This window comes from Aplysia californica, unplaced genomic scaffold (genome assembly GCF_000002075.1).
Source record: "Aplysia californica isolate F4 #8 unplaced genomic scaffold, AplCal3.0 scaffold00852, whole genome shotgun sequence".
NCBI lineage: Eukaryota > Metazoa > Mollusca > Gastropoda > Aplysiida > Aplysiidae > Aplysia > Aplysia californica.
In genome coordinates, this window is record NW_004798122.1 from 206361 (window position 1) to 223769 (window position 17409).

General features: G+C 40.8%; 1 protein-coding gene across 1 annotated transcript in view; it reads left to right on the top strand.

Moving 5' to 3' along the window:
* LOC101847846 (cytosolic Fe-S cluster assembly factor narfl) overlaps positions 1 to 14268 on the top strand; it is a 16683-nt gene extending 2415 nt beyond the window's left edge. The window contains exons 2-9 of the mRNA XM_005110101.3: positions 3339 to 3431; positions 4453 to 4608; positions 6014 to 6146; positions 6871 to 7005; positions 8328 to 8576; positions 11381 to 11453; positions 12578 to 12715; positions 13267 to 14268. Of these exons, the coding sequence (XP_005110158.1) occupies positions 3339 to 3431; positions 4453 to 4608; positions 6014 to 6146; positions 6871 to 7005; positions 8328 to 8576; positions 11381 to 11453; positions 12578 to 12715; positions 13267 to 13669 (1380 nt within the window). The 3' untranslated portion in view covers positions 13670 to 14268. The remainder of the gene's footprint in view (positions 1 to 3338; positions 3432 to 4452; positions 4609 to 6013; positions 6147 to 6870; positions 7006 to 8327; positions 8577 to 11380; positions 11454 to 12577; positions 12716 to 13266) is intronic.
* The last annotated feature ends 3141 nt before the right edge of the window (positions 14269 to 17409 follow it).

The window sequence follows — 17409 nt, forward strand, 5'->3', positions numbered from 1 at the left end:
ACAATATAAGTAAATTTCAGGGGCCAAAAGTAAAATTTGTCATAATAGTTATGAACGAACTTAAAATTTATGCATAATATGCCCTAAGACCAGTTTGCGTTTAAAAATAGCTGTTCAATGGTCTTCCATTTATCACTTGACTATAATTAGACCAGAGTGTTATTTTAGACAATTCTAGTCAATGAAACTTGATATAATCGATAGTATTTTGGTCACTTATTGTTCGTTCATAACTATTATGACACAAAAAAGTAATTTTATCAAAAATTAATAAAGATTTTTATAAATTGTCAATTTTTTGTATTTTTGGAAGTTATTTGCTATGTCTCAAAATATAACATCAGCCTAGCTGAAGAAATGAACTTTGAGTATTCATAAATTTGTGTCGTCATTGTTATGAACGAACTTTTTGCTATTTCCGTCATTCAAGTCAGAATTACACCAAAACCATTGCATATACAGCTTTGGCAGTTACTGAGCCTGAAAGAGCAATCATTAGGCTATATAATATGGGTGATTAAAGAATTATTACATAAAGTTGATTTTGGACCTCATTTGTCACACCCTGGTATCCCACCTTTTGGCAAATGCTCATATATATATATATATAAATCTAGATTTCTAGATCTATGTTTCATGCGCGGCGAGCTAAGATATCAAACTAACAACTGCAAAACATCAAATATGGTAAAATCAGGGGTCTTGGGGCCTAAACCCGCGAATAACAAAATTGCGGGGTGGGAACTACAGAAAAAGCGCCGATCTCGTAACATTCGACTACACGCAGGGTGTAAACTGGGCTACGATTGGCTGAACATGTAACCTGTGACCCATGAAAACAACAAGGCATACGGTAGGCTACTCTTGGCGCTCTCGACGACACCCTCCCTGTCACTCTTACCCCCCCTGTCACTCTCACCCCCCCCATCTCTCTCTCTCTCTCTCTCTCTCTCTCTTCCTCTCTCTCTCTCTCTCTCTCTCTCTCTCTTTCTCTCTCAAGGTAGGGTAACAAACGAAAAAGTCCCATATTTTTTATAAATATAATGTATTACTACTAATCTAGATCTAGTCTAGATCTAGAGTGAGTCTAGATCTAGATTCTTTCTTCTTCTTCTCCTTCCATTTCTTCATTCTCCTCTTCTTGTTTTCCTCTTCCTCCTCCTCCTTCTTCATGATCTCCTCCTCCTCCTTCTTCTTCATGGTCTCCTTCTCCTCCTCCTCATTTTTCTTCTTCTTCATCTCCTCCTCCTCATTCTTCTTCTTCTTCATTTCTCCTCCTCCATCTAGCTTCCTCCTCCTCAATTCTCCTTCTTCTTTTTCTTCCTCTTCTTCTTCTTCTTCTTCTTCTTCTTCTTCTTCTTCTTCTTCTTCTTCTTCCATGAGCACTCAACCCGCTGTGAGAAGACTGTCAAAAGCGTGAAACCGAAACCGGGAATTCCCTGAGTACAGGTACCCCCTCAAGTTCAGCCAATCGTAGCCCCGGTTTACGCCCTGCGTGTAGTCGCATTTGATCTTGTAGTTCTAAGTCCACCTCCCATTTGTTTACATCCAGAGAAGAAATCCGGAAGTCTTGATGACCAAATTGGCAACACAAAGAACAGGGATGCAACCTATATCTGCAGAACATCAAATTTATGATCAAATATTTATAAGAAAATGGGGCCCAAACCGGCGAATAATAATAATAATTGGGGGTGGGAACTGCCGAAAAAAGGCCATTCTTTGCTTGAATTTTGATTTACTACTCAACGATTACCTGGCAATTCAGGGTCTCTGGCATTCAGCTTTGGACTTTAACGAACGAAACAACAAATATAACCCAAAATTGTTTTAGCCTACATTTTTACAAAATGAATTTCTGAACTATGAGTTTTCTCAGATCTTTGTTCTCAGTGAAGCATAAATTTGCATTTAAAAATAAAAGGAAAGCGGAAGTTAAAGAAGATCCATAGGGCTAAAATTAAAATGAATGACTTTAAAACTTTCAACTCTAAGATCTTGAATTTTAGGTGATTTGCAATGAATCCATGAATAAACCCCATGTTTTTTTCCTTAGTCAATTTCAAAGTAGAATTTTATGAAAACGATAACTGTGTGAGTGTTTTGAATTTTTAAGTTTGTTCTTTTATAATATACGAGGGCTGTCCCACGGAAAAACGGAATTCGGCTGTAATTTGAAAACTATTCAATATTTTCACATTCTGTAAACGCACACTTGTAAAACAATCATTTAGAAATTTCCCGATTGAGCACCATGAGAATCGCACAAACCAAACGAGCACAGCAGTTCTCAAAAGATGGCTACCCCCTTGGAAAATTGGTCAAGGGTAGAAGTGAAGTCTGTTATTCGGTTTCTGACCGCAAAAGGTCTCAAACCTCTAGAAATACACACTGAAATAAAGTCAGTTTATGGGGAGAAAGTAATGGCAAAGTCACAGGTATATGAGTGATGTAGTAAGTTCAAAGCCGGGCACTCTGATATCGATGACAAAATTTACCCAGGATCTTGTTTTTCTGCCCAGACTGAGGACAACAAGAGTCGCGTTAACGAACTTTATCAAACAGACAGGCGCCTAAAAATTCGCGAAATTTGCGAGTCGCTAAACATTTCAAAGTCAACTGTCTATAGGATAGAGTTTGATGAGCTGCACTATTGAAAGGTCTCTGCTTGATGGGTTGGGGCCGAAAAAGACCAGCGGGGTCATTTTGCAGCATGGCAGCACAACGCTACACACCGCAAACGTCACGAAAGACTGGTTCCAAAGGTTCGGCTAGGAAGTTCTACTACACCCCCCTCACAGTCCTGACTTGGCCCTGTCAGATTATCACCTTTTTGAACCAATGAAACGCCATATTTCTGGACAGCGATTCACCGACGACGAAGACCTCGTGGAAGTCGTGAACGATTGATTGAAATCCCTTGACGAAAAATTCTTCAGGGAGGGTATCTTCTCCCAGATCCAGCGATGGGAAAAATGTGTCCAGCGGTATGGTGATTACATTGAGAAATAAAGCACATGTTGAGGTATGATGTGTTACAGTTTTATTATAATAGGACAAAGATTTTTGCTTTTACGGACCTTTTCCGGTTTTCCGTGGGACAGCCCTCGTAATATAATATAATATAATATAATATAATATAATATAATATAATATAATATAATATAGTATAATATAATATAATATAATGGTGAACAAGACTGGAAATGTTTCGGAAAATTATGAAATCTAGATCTAGTTTAAAGTGATTTCACTTTTCACTTGATTTCAGTCCTATTCTACTTTGTCTTTTTCACTTTTCACTTGATTTCAGTCCTATTCTACTTTGTCTTTTTCAGGAATGCATAAAGCCAGTACAGATTGATAGAACGCCAGGAAAGGTTGGGAAAATTCGTGTGGAGGACGATGGCTCTTACACTGAAATATCTCAGGTAAACTCTCTTTAAAAATTAATACCACTAGATCTAGATTTTTAACTTTTCATGTGTATCCAGGATTTTTGTTTCGGTGAAATTTTGACTTTTCAATAGAATCAGGATGTATAGAAATATAGTCAATATAGTATATCATCATTATATTAAAAGATTTATGATATGTATTCAGAAAAAAATATGTGAGGCAGCGTGGTGGAATCAGGCTCTCGTCCAAATAATCAAAGTAAAGAAACTTGCATTTTTCCGCAGGTTTGTGAATTTTTATCAATTTTTTGTTTTTTGGCTCAACACCTTTCATGCCCAATTAAAAACTGATTTCTGTGTGGAGGTTTCTGCAAAACGATGATTTAATGAACAAAAAATGTAAATTTTCAGTTTCCACGTACTCTTAAGCTAAGGAAAAACTAATCTTTGGCAGCCATTTTCTCACTAATTTTACCTCTGAAAACAGGTGACCCCCACCTCCTTCATTTGCAAATATTTCGACTTGTATTCAAGATAAAGGGATATTGTTTTCATCCAAATAAAGACAAGTGAACAAGCTTTAAGATGATACCAATAACTCTGTATGCCCAAAAATTGCTGAGAGCCTGATTCCACCACGCTGCCTCACACATATATACCTCTCTATGGCAGAGGAATTTTATGAATCGTGTGTGTGTGTATCATCATGTGCTTGTGCTTGTGGCTTTGTCTTGGTGGAGTAAAAATAAAAGCTACTTATCCACCATGTCTGCTAAAAGGGTCGCCATCTGATTCACGCTAGATAGGTTTATGATTAAGGTTTTCATCACTGTGTTGAAGATATTCAGCTAGCTGCTGAAACTTTGAACTGTAGGGTATTGCCTATGATAGTTTTTTTTTCTTCTTTAAAAAATAATTAAAATTCAGAGACCAAAGTTTAAATTTCTGAAATGTCTTCAACTCTAATAACATTTTGACTTGTGTTGTTCTGAAAGCTCCATCCAAACCCCCCAAAAAGTTCGACCTTTTAATTAAATTATTTTGTCCACGGTAGAGCGGTGAAGAGGTGAAACTGAAAAAGGCGAAGATTACTCTGAACGACTGCCTGGCCTGCAGCGGCTGTATCACGTCTGCCGAGAGTGTGCTCATCTCGCAGCAGAGTCAGGACGAGCTGTACCGAGTGCTGCACGAGAACGCCGCGCACGCAGAGGTGAGTGACAGTTGTGGAGACATGGTGTGGGGTTGTTGGAGAGACTTCTGTACATAGCGAGCGACCTCCCCAGCGAAAACAACACTATTATAGAAACCTAAGCCTGACCCTATCCCTACCCCAAACCCTAACCCTCTATTCAGAAGGACTTTTGTTTTGTTTTAGTAAGTGTTTTACAGCACTTGCAACACATAAGAAAGGTCAAATAAAAGTGCGGAAGATTAGAGGTGTTACTAGAGAGTAACAAACACAAAAATGAAGGAGGGGAGATAAAGACGGTAGATGTTTGATAGAAAAGAAGAAGCAAACCACACCAGAACACTCGCCAACTACCCACAGGACTTCCGTGACGAGCAAGCACCCCAACAAACATAATATAGAAGAGACCTAACCCTAACCCTACCCTACCCTTACCCTTAAAATTACCCCTACCCCCAAACCTCTGTTTCATAGTGGTCGCTCGTTACTGAAATCCTTCCCTTTTGTTTGTCTCTGGTGTGTTTGTGAACTCTTTGGAGGAATTTCACTATGAGCGACCATTATGAAATAGGTAAGAGGGTTTGGGCTAGGGTTATGGGGAAAGATGCAGAAAAAGGGGGCGCCTTTTTTCATTTGTCTGAAATTTCGGAAGCCAGATTTGAGTTATTATTGTCAGTGTCAAGTATTTTTTTAACTTGATGTGTATCACAGGCTTGCAAACTTCCCTGATTTTCCCAGAATAGTGCCGGATTCGGCAATCAGGACTTTGAGAGCTTTAACTGATTCCGTCCATGATTTTTTCAGGCTCTGGATAGAATTATTTTTCCCTGTTCAGTTTTAGACCTGGGGTGCATCTATTTAATGCATTACTGTGAAGCTCTAAGTTACTCTAATAGGTATTGTCATATACCAAAACGATGGGAATCAATAGAGGAATCTGTATATATCAATAACGATGACCTATAATCTGTTTGTTTTGCATTTTCCTTCAGACAAAAACAAATGAGAAAAAAAAATTGCGCAACAGCTCTTCGAAAATTTCGACTTACCGCATTTTATCAGCTCTACAAGTCCTTATAATCCATAGGAATCAACACAACATTGTAGCGATATCACCCTTGCACACATTTATGCAAGAATTTCGTAAATTTAGTTGAATATCTTTCTTTGAAGGGCCTTTTTATTATACCAGGCTCCGTGTTGTTTACCCTTATATCTAGCCTACGTAGCGACAACAAAACAACGATTTTTGCAAGAATTTCGCGGAGTTTCGATCGATATTGGCGCTCAGAGATTGAGGTCAGGTTTGTTTACAAGTTCTACTTCCTTTCGACAGTGTTACTCAATCAATCCATGAATCATATCACTGAAGTTTGAAAAAAACCTCAATTGTAACTTTCTTTAATTTCCAACTGGTTTGTTTCAGACTGGAGACCCGAGCCAAGAGAAAGTGGTCGTTGTGTCGGTGTCCCCGCAAGCCAGGGCTTCCCTTGCGGCAAAGTTCAAGTTGTCTTCCGAAACAGCAGGAAAAAAACTAACAGCTTTTTTCAAACGGCTAGGTTTGTCATCAGACTTTCATAATAATATTCAGTTGTTTGCTGGTGTTGAGACAATGCAGAAAGTGTTGTCAAGAACCGGTTTCCCCTGTAGAATAGTATTTCTCGAGCAGTCGCTGAAAAATACTTTGCTACGATAATGTCTTTCAAGTGACTTTGATGTAACGTCCTACGGTTGAAATACAGGTTTATTTGGGTTATTTCTTAGGCAGTTTTAGGTGTTCACTTATTTTTTTTTTGGTCTGATTGTGAAGCGCATTCAGGCTTGGTTGAAGCCCGATTTTCTCTCAGATTATATGAGAAAGAGGTAATTACGCCTTTGTTTGCCTTCAAGTTTAACTGCGTTGAAAGGTGACCAACACCCACAGTCTACAAAATCAACATTCACTATTATGTCACAAGTTTGTGCCATAGATGCTGTCAAGTTCTTTTCTAAAAACCTTTGTGTCTGGTTAAAAGAAATCATTGTTACTTGACCTCATGAGGTCCGTCCCCCCCCCCCCCCCCCCCCCCCAATCATCTCTGTTATTTTCACTTGAGGAACAGTTTATATATTCTAAGTACACCTATATATGTGTTTTCTGTTTAACCACGTATTAATTTTTAATAACTGTCTTTTTATCTGCAAATTTTCAGGTATTTTCGCAAAATCTCTGTAGCATCCCTGTATTATGGTAGCAGAAATAAACAACCACATGATATCATTCAACGATCTTTGTTCTCTCAGGGGTGCACTATGTGTTTGACACCACATTCGCACGCAACTTCAGTCTCATCGAGAGCTGTCATGAGTTCATCAGACGATATCAAGCCTTGGAGACAGATAAAAAATCCCTGCCAATGCTTGCCTCTGCATGTCCAGGTAATTCTGTGGCAGTTTGGTAAAGTTCTTCTGAAAGTGCTTCCTCTTCGAGCATTCCTCTAGTACATATTTTTCAATTCTGGCACAAGCTTTTTAGGAAGCCTGTTGTAGTCCTTGTTGTATTCAAGTTCATGTTTTAGTTTTAGTAAGAGTTTTACGGAACTTGCAACACAATAAGGTCATACAAGTGATGAAGATTAGAGGTGTTACAAGAGAGTAACATACACAAAAAAAGAGGGAGGGGAGATAAGGACGATAGATATTTGATAACAAAGAAGGAGCAGACCACACCAGAGCACCCGCCAACCGCCCACCAAGTTCTATGTTTGGAATTCATTTTTAGTGGTCTATTTTAATTTTGATTTTGCTAGTCTGCTTTTGTGAAATGCTGGTGACAAAGATAATTTTTTTTGCAGTGATCTTTCCATTTATTGTTATACAAATGACGTTTATATTTAGGCTACATAACTTGCTTGCTGAGTCTAGAATTGACATATTTTATTTTTCATACACTTGCTACTTTGTTCATCTTGTGTTGTCCATAATTAGCTCCATTAACTGTATCAGGGATGGAAATTTTCTGTAAATGTGCGGAAATCTGTAATTTTGATTTGCTTCATCAGCTTCCATAAGTGTCCTTTCAATGGTGAGTCATTCTACCATGTGTACTAATCTGCAATTGAATAAGTGTATTTTTCCAAATCTGTATATATAGCCCACGAAAAGTTCACAAAATTTTGGACTGATCAGCTCAATTGGTCTCCAAAGTTTAAGATTCCTAGATTTTGTATTAAACAGTTCTATCGTGAAGTTTGTGATTTCTCTCACACTGTGATATATATATATATACTAGCTGGGCCCCCTTTCGATGAAAGGAATGATCGGTGAATTAATATCAACTGAAAGTCATTGGCCTACTATATTTACACTTTACTGAAATGGAGCAATAAATCTTGAGAGATGCAACAAATTAGAAGGTCTATAGGCAGGCCTATCTAGATCTATACTCTCAAAACAAAATGCGCCTCGCGAAATATCACTTCCGCGCTGGGTTTTCTAAAATTACAGAGACAGAAGCTTCGACTTACAAAAGCGATCGGCGAAATAAAGAAATTTAGCTTTTTGCAGCAAAATGGTATCAAAACTGAAAAAACCAAGGGCGTCATGATCTGGAGAGTATTTTAAAGAATCTTTTGGCGAAAACTGCATGTCGATCGATGCAGCCATTAAAAAGCCTTTTGAATAGCAAAATTCGGCTACCACAAATAGATAATAGATATATTGGTTATGTTTTCCTCCAAAAAAAACCCCACCCAACCCAGGCTGGATTTGCTACGCTGAGAAAACCCACGGATCGTACATCCTGCCATACATCAGCACCTCCAAGTCTCCGCAGCAAGTCATGGGCTCCATCGTGAAGGATTACCTGGCACAGCGGCTTGGGAAAACGGCGGATTCCGTCTACCACGTGACTGTGATGCCCTGCTTTGACAAAAAGCTGGAGGCCTCGAGGGCTGACTTTTTCAGCGAGGTGTACCAGACGAGGGACGTAGACTGTGTTATTACCTCTGGTGAGAAGTGTGTTAACGTCGTTTTCTGTTGTTTTTTTTTTAAAGGAATTATTGTGCGACTTACTGTGTCAGAATTTTTCTGTAGGCCTATTGCTTGTTACAGGACGGTTGAGAAAGTGAAAAAGTTTTCATGTTCAGTTAGATCTAATTATATGCTGTATTATTTTTTAAAGAGTAAGGCATTTGTTTGCTTTCTTATGGCTTAAAAAACCCCAACATTTTGTACGGAAATTGCAGGCTGATTGAGAAATAAATAACTTAATATGTTAAGTAATTAAAGTAAGTAAATCAGTGTTTCTGAAAGTGTTTTGACTCCTACGATGGAAGTTATAGGGTAACAGTTTTCTATTTGTGGTAGGCTATAAAGTATTTATAACTTATTGAATAGAAATATTTTGAAGTTTTAAAAAAGTCTTGGGTGTACAATCTAAGCTAAAAGTCAACGTATTCAGTTGGGGCTGTTTATTTTCCACTGACTGAAGGAAAAACTTTTTATAGTCATCGTTGTGGGTGGTTGGAGGGCGCCACTGGCAGGTCTTACCGCTTTACTTTCCCCTCTGTTGTTTTTGTCTATCTGTTTTACTTTTTCCCGGCACTAAATGGCCATTATTGTACAGTATCGATGTGCTTCTCTTTACTCAAACTCAAACAACGGTTATCGTTGCTGTGTCCATTTCTTTGCAGTTTTTCAGACCCAATTGTATTCAGTATGAAGTAAACTCAAAACATATATCAAATTAAAAAAAGGAAGTGTCTACGTACTCCCCGATTGGGGTCTACGTAGTCATGGTGTCTAGGTGGACCCCAAAAATGTTGGATTGTGATTGGCTCGCTGAGCGAGCGGTAGTTTACATTGGTATAATGCAAGGTTGCTAGGCCTACTTACTGATCATCTCGGGTAGTGATTGGATTTATCTTGTCTTACTATAATTAATTAATTTTAGCCTAGAGAGAGAGAGAGAGAGAGAGAGTATTTAATGAATAAACGTATCTAGATCTAGATCTAGATTTTGTTGTGCACCCAGCTAAGAGTGTGCAGTTCGGTCTAGATTTAGAATCTAGATCTAGATACGTTTATACATTAACCGTTTCGCACTTACAGCGCCCGTATCCGCCTGCGCCGGTGACCCCCGCTCATCCCTATAGCGCCCGAATGCGCCCGCCACGGGGGTGTTTGTTTCGTTGCCGCGGGAGGCTTCTACTTTTACTATCATCAGAAGTTTAACTTAGCTATCTTTATAGAGGAAGAGTTCCGGTTTACTATGGTGTTTTTCTTGTTTCGCTAACACAAAGAGTCACTTTTTGAGCGGGAACAAAAGTCGGAGGAGATTTTTGTTGTAAACACGCCATCATGTCTCTAGGATGCATGGGCGCAAAGCTGCCCGATATGAGTACGGCAAAAACAAAATAAAAACACCCAAAGAAAAGTCTTTTAGGTGCTTTCAAGTTTCCACCAGAGGCTTCAATCTCAGTGAATGTGTTGTATTTCTTTTGTGTGGATTACCTGTTTGTCAGTGGCAGAAACTTCGTGAGTTGAAGAAATGTAGTATATGAGGTCTAGATCTAGATCTAGACTCAGAATCCAAGACACGCATCTCAGAAAGACCTCTCATATCATTTCATACTCTTCTATTCCACTTATAATTTTGTACTAGTAATTTAGCTCATTCATTTTCCTTTGAGAAAATACTATTTTCATCATGTTTGGTTGTGTTTGTGATTTTATACCATTTTTTTAGTAAGGTACCCCTTCAATTTTCGTGGAGTTGTTGCCCTTGTCTTAAGGATGGGGGGCCACAGCTGGCCAAGCCTGCTAAGTGCGAAAGGGTTAAATACTCTCTCTCTGGGCTAAAATAAATAAATTGTAGTAACACTAGATCGACACACCGCCCGAGATGATCAGCAGCCTTGCATTGAAACCAATGTAAACTACCGCTCGCTCAGCGAGCCAATCACAATCCAACATTTTTGGGGTCCACCTAGACACCATGACTACGTAGACCCCAATCGGGGAGTACGTAGACACTTCCTTAAAAAAAATTGTACTCCCTATTAATTAGGCCTATTATAATATTACTTATATTAGTTGCATTCTTTTGACCATTGCCTTGTAAAGTGAACACTTAAGTCAGTACGCTTGAATTGTAGACTGGTGGCAGTGAAGTTGGGCCGTGTTTCATGATGATGAGTAGGATGTTAATAATCTTGTTTTCTTGATGATGATGATGATGATGATTTTAATTAATTGTCTTGTTTCATGATGATGATGATTTTAATAGTCTTGTGTTTCATGATGATGATTTTAATAGTCTTGTGTTGCGTCGGTGGCCTAGTGGTTTGGCTCTCGGACTCACAATTGTAAGGTCGTGGGTTCGAATCCCGTCAGGGGCCCGACGTTGTGTCCTTGGGAAAGGCACTTTGCACAAATTTTCCTCACGTCACCCAGGTGGAAATGGGTCCCCAGCTATAGACAGTGAAAGATCTTGTCAGTTTGATAGTGTTTGAGTGCGTGAAATCCGCAGCTTGCACTGTATGCTTCCGCGGAAGCTGAGAATGTTTCTGAGTGTTCTCAGAGGGTCTGCTGGGGTAATAATAGTTGTGAAGCGCATAGAGCAAGCTCTTGAGCATGGATATGCGCTATATAAATGCAATTATTATGATGATGATGATGATGAGTAGAATGTTAATAATCTTGTTTTCATAATGATGATGATGATTTTAATAATAGTCTTGTGTTTCATGATGATGATGATGATGAGTATGATGTTAATAATCTTGTGTTTCTATGTTTGTGTTATGTCAAGGTGAAGTGGAAAAGATGCTTGAGAAGGAAGGGTCTTCTTTAACAGATGCGGAAGAGATGGATCTGGACTCTGTGTGAGTTTTATATCATCAGCATCTTTCCACAATCACCGTTGTTAGCGATCCAGTAGCATCTGAGCGTTGTCTGTTCTAATTGTTGTCTTGAGGAGTAGAGGCAATTAGATGTGTGGGGTAGCTCGTCAATCACTCAAAAAACAATTCCACAATTGCCATCAGCATCTTACCACAATTGCTCGAAAAACAATTTCCGGGGGTTTCCAGATAAAGCAGTTGTTCGTATTCGAATACATAAGAGGGCATCATCTTAAAATACAGTTTTGTTTTTGTTTTGCTTCGTTATTTCCTACCTAGTTTTTTAATTGATAGTTCACAAGTGCTCTAGTTATGATTTTGATTTGGATGCTCTCTCTTTCTCTGTGTGTGTGTTGTGTGTGTGTGTGTGTGTTTGTAACACCAAACCAATATGCCAGTGTCGGAGCAATAAAGATTTGTTTTACTACGTCTTTTCTTTCCCTCTGTTGTTTCTGTCTGTCTCTGACTTTATCCCTGCACTAAATGACCGTTATCATGTCGTTACGCTTCTCTTTACTCAAACAAAATAAAATGTTATCCTAGTTTTTTCTCTGGGGGTGATTGGTGGGTGCTCTGATGTGGTTTACCCCTTCTTTCCTATCAAACATCTATCATCCTTATATCTCTCCTCCTGTTTTTTTTATTGGTCTTTGTTACTCTTTCATAACACCTCTAATCTTCAGCGCTTATATGACCTTATTGTGTTGCAAGTGCTGTAAAACTCGTACTAAAACAAAAACAGTAATGTTCATTTATATCATATGCATGTAACTGTGGGTCTGTCTGGTTTTATTATGTATGTATAAATGTGTGTGTGTGTGTGTGTAAGAGAGAGTATGGGAGTATGGGTGTGTGCTTGCATGCTCATGAGTGTGTGTTTGTGGGTGTATGTGAGAGAGATAGAGAGAGAGAGAGAGAGAGAGAGAGAGAGTGTGTGTGTGTGTGTGTGTGTGTGTGTGTGTGTGTGTGTGTGTGTGTGTGCTTGCATGTGCCTGAGTGTATATGTGTGTGTGTGTGGTGAAAAACCAAACCAACGTGCCAGTGTCTGGGCAATAAATAAAAGATATTAACTGATCTTAGTTCGTTCACTTGTGTGTGTTTTACAGGTTCTTACACGGTACTCCCGAGCCTACGTACAGCCATAGAGGCGGGGGCTCTGGGGGTTACCTGGAGCACATAGCCATCCACGCGGCCTCGGTGCTGCATGGGCACAAGGTGGACGACCTGCAGTATAAGGTGCTCAGGTGAGGAACCGCTCCGTTTCTACGTGTGTGTGTGTGTGTGTGTGCGAGTAAATAAGTCTTTACCATATTTACAAAGATTTGTATAAATGTCTGTCCGTCCTTTTAGCATGGTGATAGATTGTAGCAGGGCAGTGGTACTGACTTAAGTAGTCTTCAGGCCATTCCCAAAGGGGGGATATTAACATGTTCCTAGGCACAGTACAATTGTATTTGGGCTGATTTATCTATGTCATGTTCATACTGTGCCGGAACAACATAGGGGGAACTGCTGCTTTTTCTTTCCTCATCCTTGCTATCATCATTTTTCCTCTACTTCTTTTGTAGGTTTGTCACTCTCTTGTCTACTGCTATTTCCGGGTTGCCTTGATAGTCGAAGCAGACTTTGTGCTGTTGAGGCTAGAGAGGTGAGCAGAGTAAACCTGATTCCCCGTTTGAACTTCTCTGTTGACATCCACCCCTTGGCGCTCATATGACCTTGTGCAGTTGCAAGTGCCGTAAAACCTTACTAAAAGATACAAACAAACAGAATTTTCCTTTTATTTTTTTGAAAGGAACCAAGACTTCCAGGAAGTGACGGTGGAGGCAGAAGGGAAACCCCCTCTCAAGTTCGCCATAGCGTACGGCTTCCGCAACATCCAGAACATCGTGCAGCGAATCAAGCGGAACAAGTGCACGTACCACTTTGTGGAGATCATGGCCTGCCCATCCGGGTGCAGCAACGGGGGCGGTCAGATCCGGTCGGGCGGGGAGGGGGAGAGCCAGAAGGAGCGACTGCAGAGCGTGGAGGAGATCTACAAGGGCGTGCCGGTCGTCGACCCCTTCCAGCAGCGGCAGGTGGAGGAGCTCTACGCGCAGTGGCTCGGGGGCCGAGACTCAGACATGGCCAAGCGGCTGCTGCACACGCAGTACCATGAGATCGAGAAGTCGACGAGCGCCTTGACGATTAAATGGTGATCGAGTTTTCCGACGGAGAGGGGGGAAAGTCAGTGGGTGCTATGACGAGGAATAGATACATTACATTTTATTGATCTCTGTAAGGAAATTGGGGTTTTCAATGGCAAACATACATACATACATACATACATACATACATACATACATAAATATACAGTCACACCAGTACAGAAAAATTTCCTCAGAAAACATTCCATTGCTGGTCGCCACCGTGCAGCGCCCTATTTTTTGGGCTAGGGTTGTCGTGTCTTGCTCAGTTACACACCCCAGTGACCATCAACCTAAACTCCGTGTCACCGACTCTTGCCTGACTGACAGTAGTTTTGAGTCTGAACTCACTACTCACTTAGCCACTGTGTTCTCTGATGGAAGGAAGACAGAACAGTGATCATGTTCTCGAATGGGGTGACACGTCGACACGTGCTGTGACGATAAAACGGCCATCATTTCATTCTTTGATGGAGTGAAAAGTCGACGAGTGCTAAATGGTGACGTATGAAAGGATTTTAGTGTTCCTGCTGTGTTTTTCCCCCACCCCCTCACCTCCTTTGCCCCCTCCTCTGGGCTCCTGACTCCTTCTGCAGCCTTTCTACTGCTACTCCTTGGCTCCTCCTTACTGCTGTCTTTCTGCCACACCCCTGATCTTCTGGTAGGAAAGATCTACACCTAGCCTTCTCGGACAAGGGCGAAAAATCTCGGAGGGCCCGTGTGCAAGTTGCGCACGTTAAAGATCCCTTGGTGGTCTAAAATCGATAAGAGTAGGCTTCGGCCGCCACCCGGGAAAAATTCAAAATTTCCTACCAACTGAAAAATATTAGGTGTGTCCCGTGCGCTCATATGACCTCATGAAGTTGCAAACGCCGTAAAACACTTTACAAAAACAAAAACAAAAACCCGGTGTTTTTGTCTCCGAGGATTGTGGATAAGCAGTTGACGAGTACCTTGTTGAGAAGATCATGATGGATTCTGAGAGTTCAGATATTATGAGGACGATAGTGGGCTAGGAGTCTGTCTGTGATATTTATGACATATTTTAATCAGACGTGAAAGTGTTTGCTGGTGCGATATTGATGTGTGTAATTGTTGCTGTGTGGTGTGATAATCGGGGATGGAAATTTTCCGTAAATTTACAGAAATCCGTAATTTTGATTTGCTCCGTTATTTTCCGTAAGTGTGATCATCCTCCCTTCCTTGATGCCTGTCTACCTACTTTCAATGGCGAGTCATTCTATTATGTGTAGTAACCTACAATTGAATAAGTGTATTTTTTCCCAATCTGTATAGCCCGGGAAAAGTTCAGTAAATTGTTGGCTGATTTAGTTTCCATCCCTGGATAATGTGCTGAAATGTTCTAAGGGATTGATTGATTCTCTCTTGGGTACGGGCTGTGGTTTAGGGCAGACCTGCCAACCCAAAAAAAGGACAGTTTGTGAGACAAAGAGGGACAGTGCGTGGGCCAAGTGATATGGCAATCAAGCAGCTGTCATCAGTCCCTGTCGTTTTATGCAAGAAAAATTCTGAAATTATGCAAACTGAGCCAAAAAATGTGAAATTATAATGCGATCCTGTTAATTTTAACAGAATGAAAAAGGAAAATAATCAGAAATTATGCCGAAAATGATAAAATTTTGCTAAATTATGCGGGGTGCATCAAACCAGATTGGGCTTCACAAACATCGTTTGAAGATCCTTAATTAGTTTCGACATCACTCTCCTTTGTTTGTGAATCTGGGGCTGTTCTGACTGGAACATCAAGTTCACACAGTTGAAAACTGGAAGAACATAGCTCAGGTAAAAACAGTAGAGCTTGGCCATTTTTGAGAGCAAGTTTTCGAGCACTTTGGACTTGCTACAAGAAAGAGAGGCCCCTGCATCAACATCACTAGCTGTTGTCTTGTCAGCAGCACACTCGGATTTGAAAAATCTTGTGGAGGGGATCCCACTGCTCTGACTCCCAGTCACATGAGGTGGCAAGTGACAGCCGACGGGTTGAACAGTGCTTCTTGGGCACTGCTGTTATCAGTGTTCCACAGTCCTCTTGAAAGTCTTAGAAGGCATCAAAGCGATTTGAGCTCTTCTCCATATAATCCATATAAAAGTGCATTTCCTCGAAGAAGTGGCCAATGTTCCTGGGGATACTTTTTGAACCCCATTCAGCTGCCAAGTGAATGCGGTGACAGACACATCCAGTAGGAAACAGACCAGGAATTTCCTTAAGAAGTCGTCCATGCACACCACTACTTGCACCTATCATCACTTTGGCATTGTCTGTGGTTAGAGTTAGAGAGTGGCGTCGGTAGCCTAGTGATTAGGCTACCGGACTCGTAATCGTGAAATTACGAGTCCGGGGGTTCGAGCCTCAGCTCGGTCCGACGTTGTATCATTGGGAAAGGCACTTTACACCAACTTCCATCTTGGCTCGGTCCTATCGGAGACGGACGTTAAACTAGGATGTCCCATCCCTTAAATAACCTAATAGTGTTGATAGGGGCGTTAAACCTATACCGTTTCACCATTTTTGTTGTTGTGGTTAGAGCCACCCAGTTCTTGAGGGGTATCTTATTTTTCTCAAGGTCGTCCTTGATCAGGTTGGTGATGTTCTCCCCTGTTCCCTTGTCCTTCAATTCTAAAACAGACAGCAATTCATTCACAACTTCACCGTTGCGTTCCAGTCTGACAACAACAACAGGAAACGACTTGTCAGTTTTGTCGTCGCTTGCATCTGTTGCGATGACGAAAGGTCCTGTTTGCATTGCCTTAATCAAACCCCGGCCTTCATTCAGCTCTGCAAGTTTCTTCACTACAGCCGTTGTCCTTGTCCTCCCACGTCCATACCGTTTGACCATGTCTTCTGCCTTGTGTGTGCTGGCGAGGAACATGGCCCTGCATGATCTGCAGCAGCAAGGTTGAGGTTGTATTCAACCAAAATGTGTGTGAAGAGGACCTCTGCATTCCTTCTCCTGAAGTTCCTTAGAAACTAAGGCCAACTCCTCTTCTTTCTCTTTGGCTGCTTTTATCAATGCATTTACACACTTGTGAATAAAGCCACACTGTTCTTTCTTCGTTCCTGTCACTTCATGACCCTTGTCTGATTGCTTTTCAATTTTCTTCCTCAAAAAGTAAGGCAGCATTCTTTGTCAACTCAACTTTCCTTTTCTTCAGCCCAACAACTTTCTCTTCTGTGCGTTTTCTTTTTCCACTTTTCTCTCCTCGTGGGTGGTTGGCGGGTGCTCTGGTGTGGTTTGCTTCTTCTTTCCTATCAAACATCTATCGTCCTTATCTCCCCTCCTTCTTTTTTGTGTTTGTTACTCTCTTGTAACACCTCTAATCTTCGGCACTTATATGACCTTATTGTGTTGCAAGTGCCGTAAAACTCTTACGAAACTAACTTTCTCTCCTCTACTTTTCTTCTCCTCCTTGTACCTTCTACTGGCTGAGCCACATGATTGTAACGAATTGTCATTGATTTCAAATTTTTCTATGCCGCCTATGTGCCTGCCTCACATAATCTTTGATGGTACCCCTGGCAATCAATGTCTTTTCTTCCATGTTTGTGTCCAGTGCCATATTATTTTCCGAGAATCCACGCCCATCTGCGTGGCGTCGGCAGCCTAGTGGTTAGGCTACCGGACTCGTAATCATGAGATTGCGGGTTCGGGGGTTCGAGCCTTAGCTCGTCCGACGTTGTGTCCTTGGGAAAGGCACTTTACTTTATACGAACTTCCCATTTGACTTGGTCC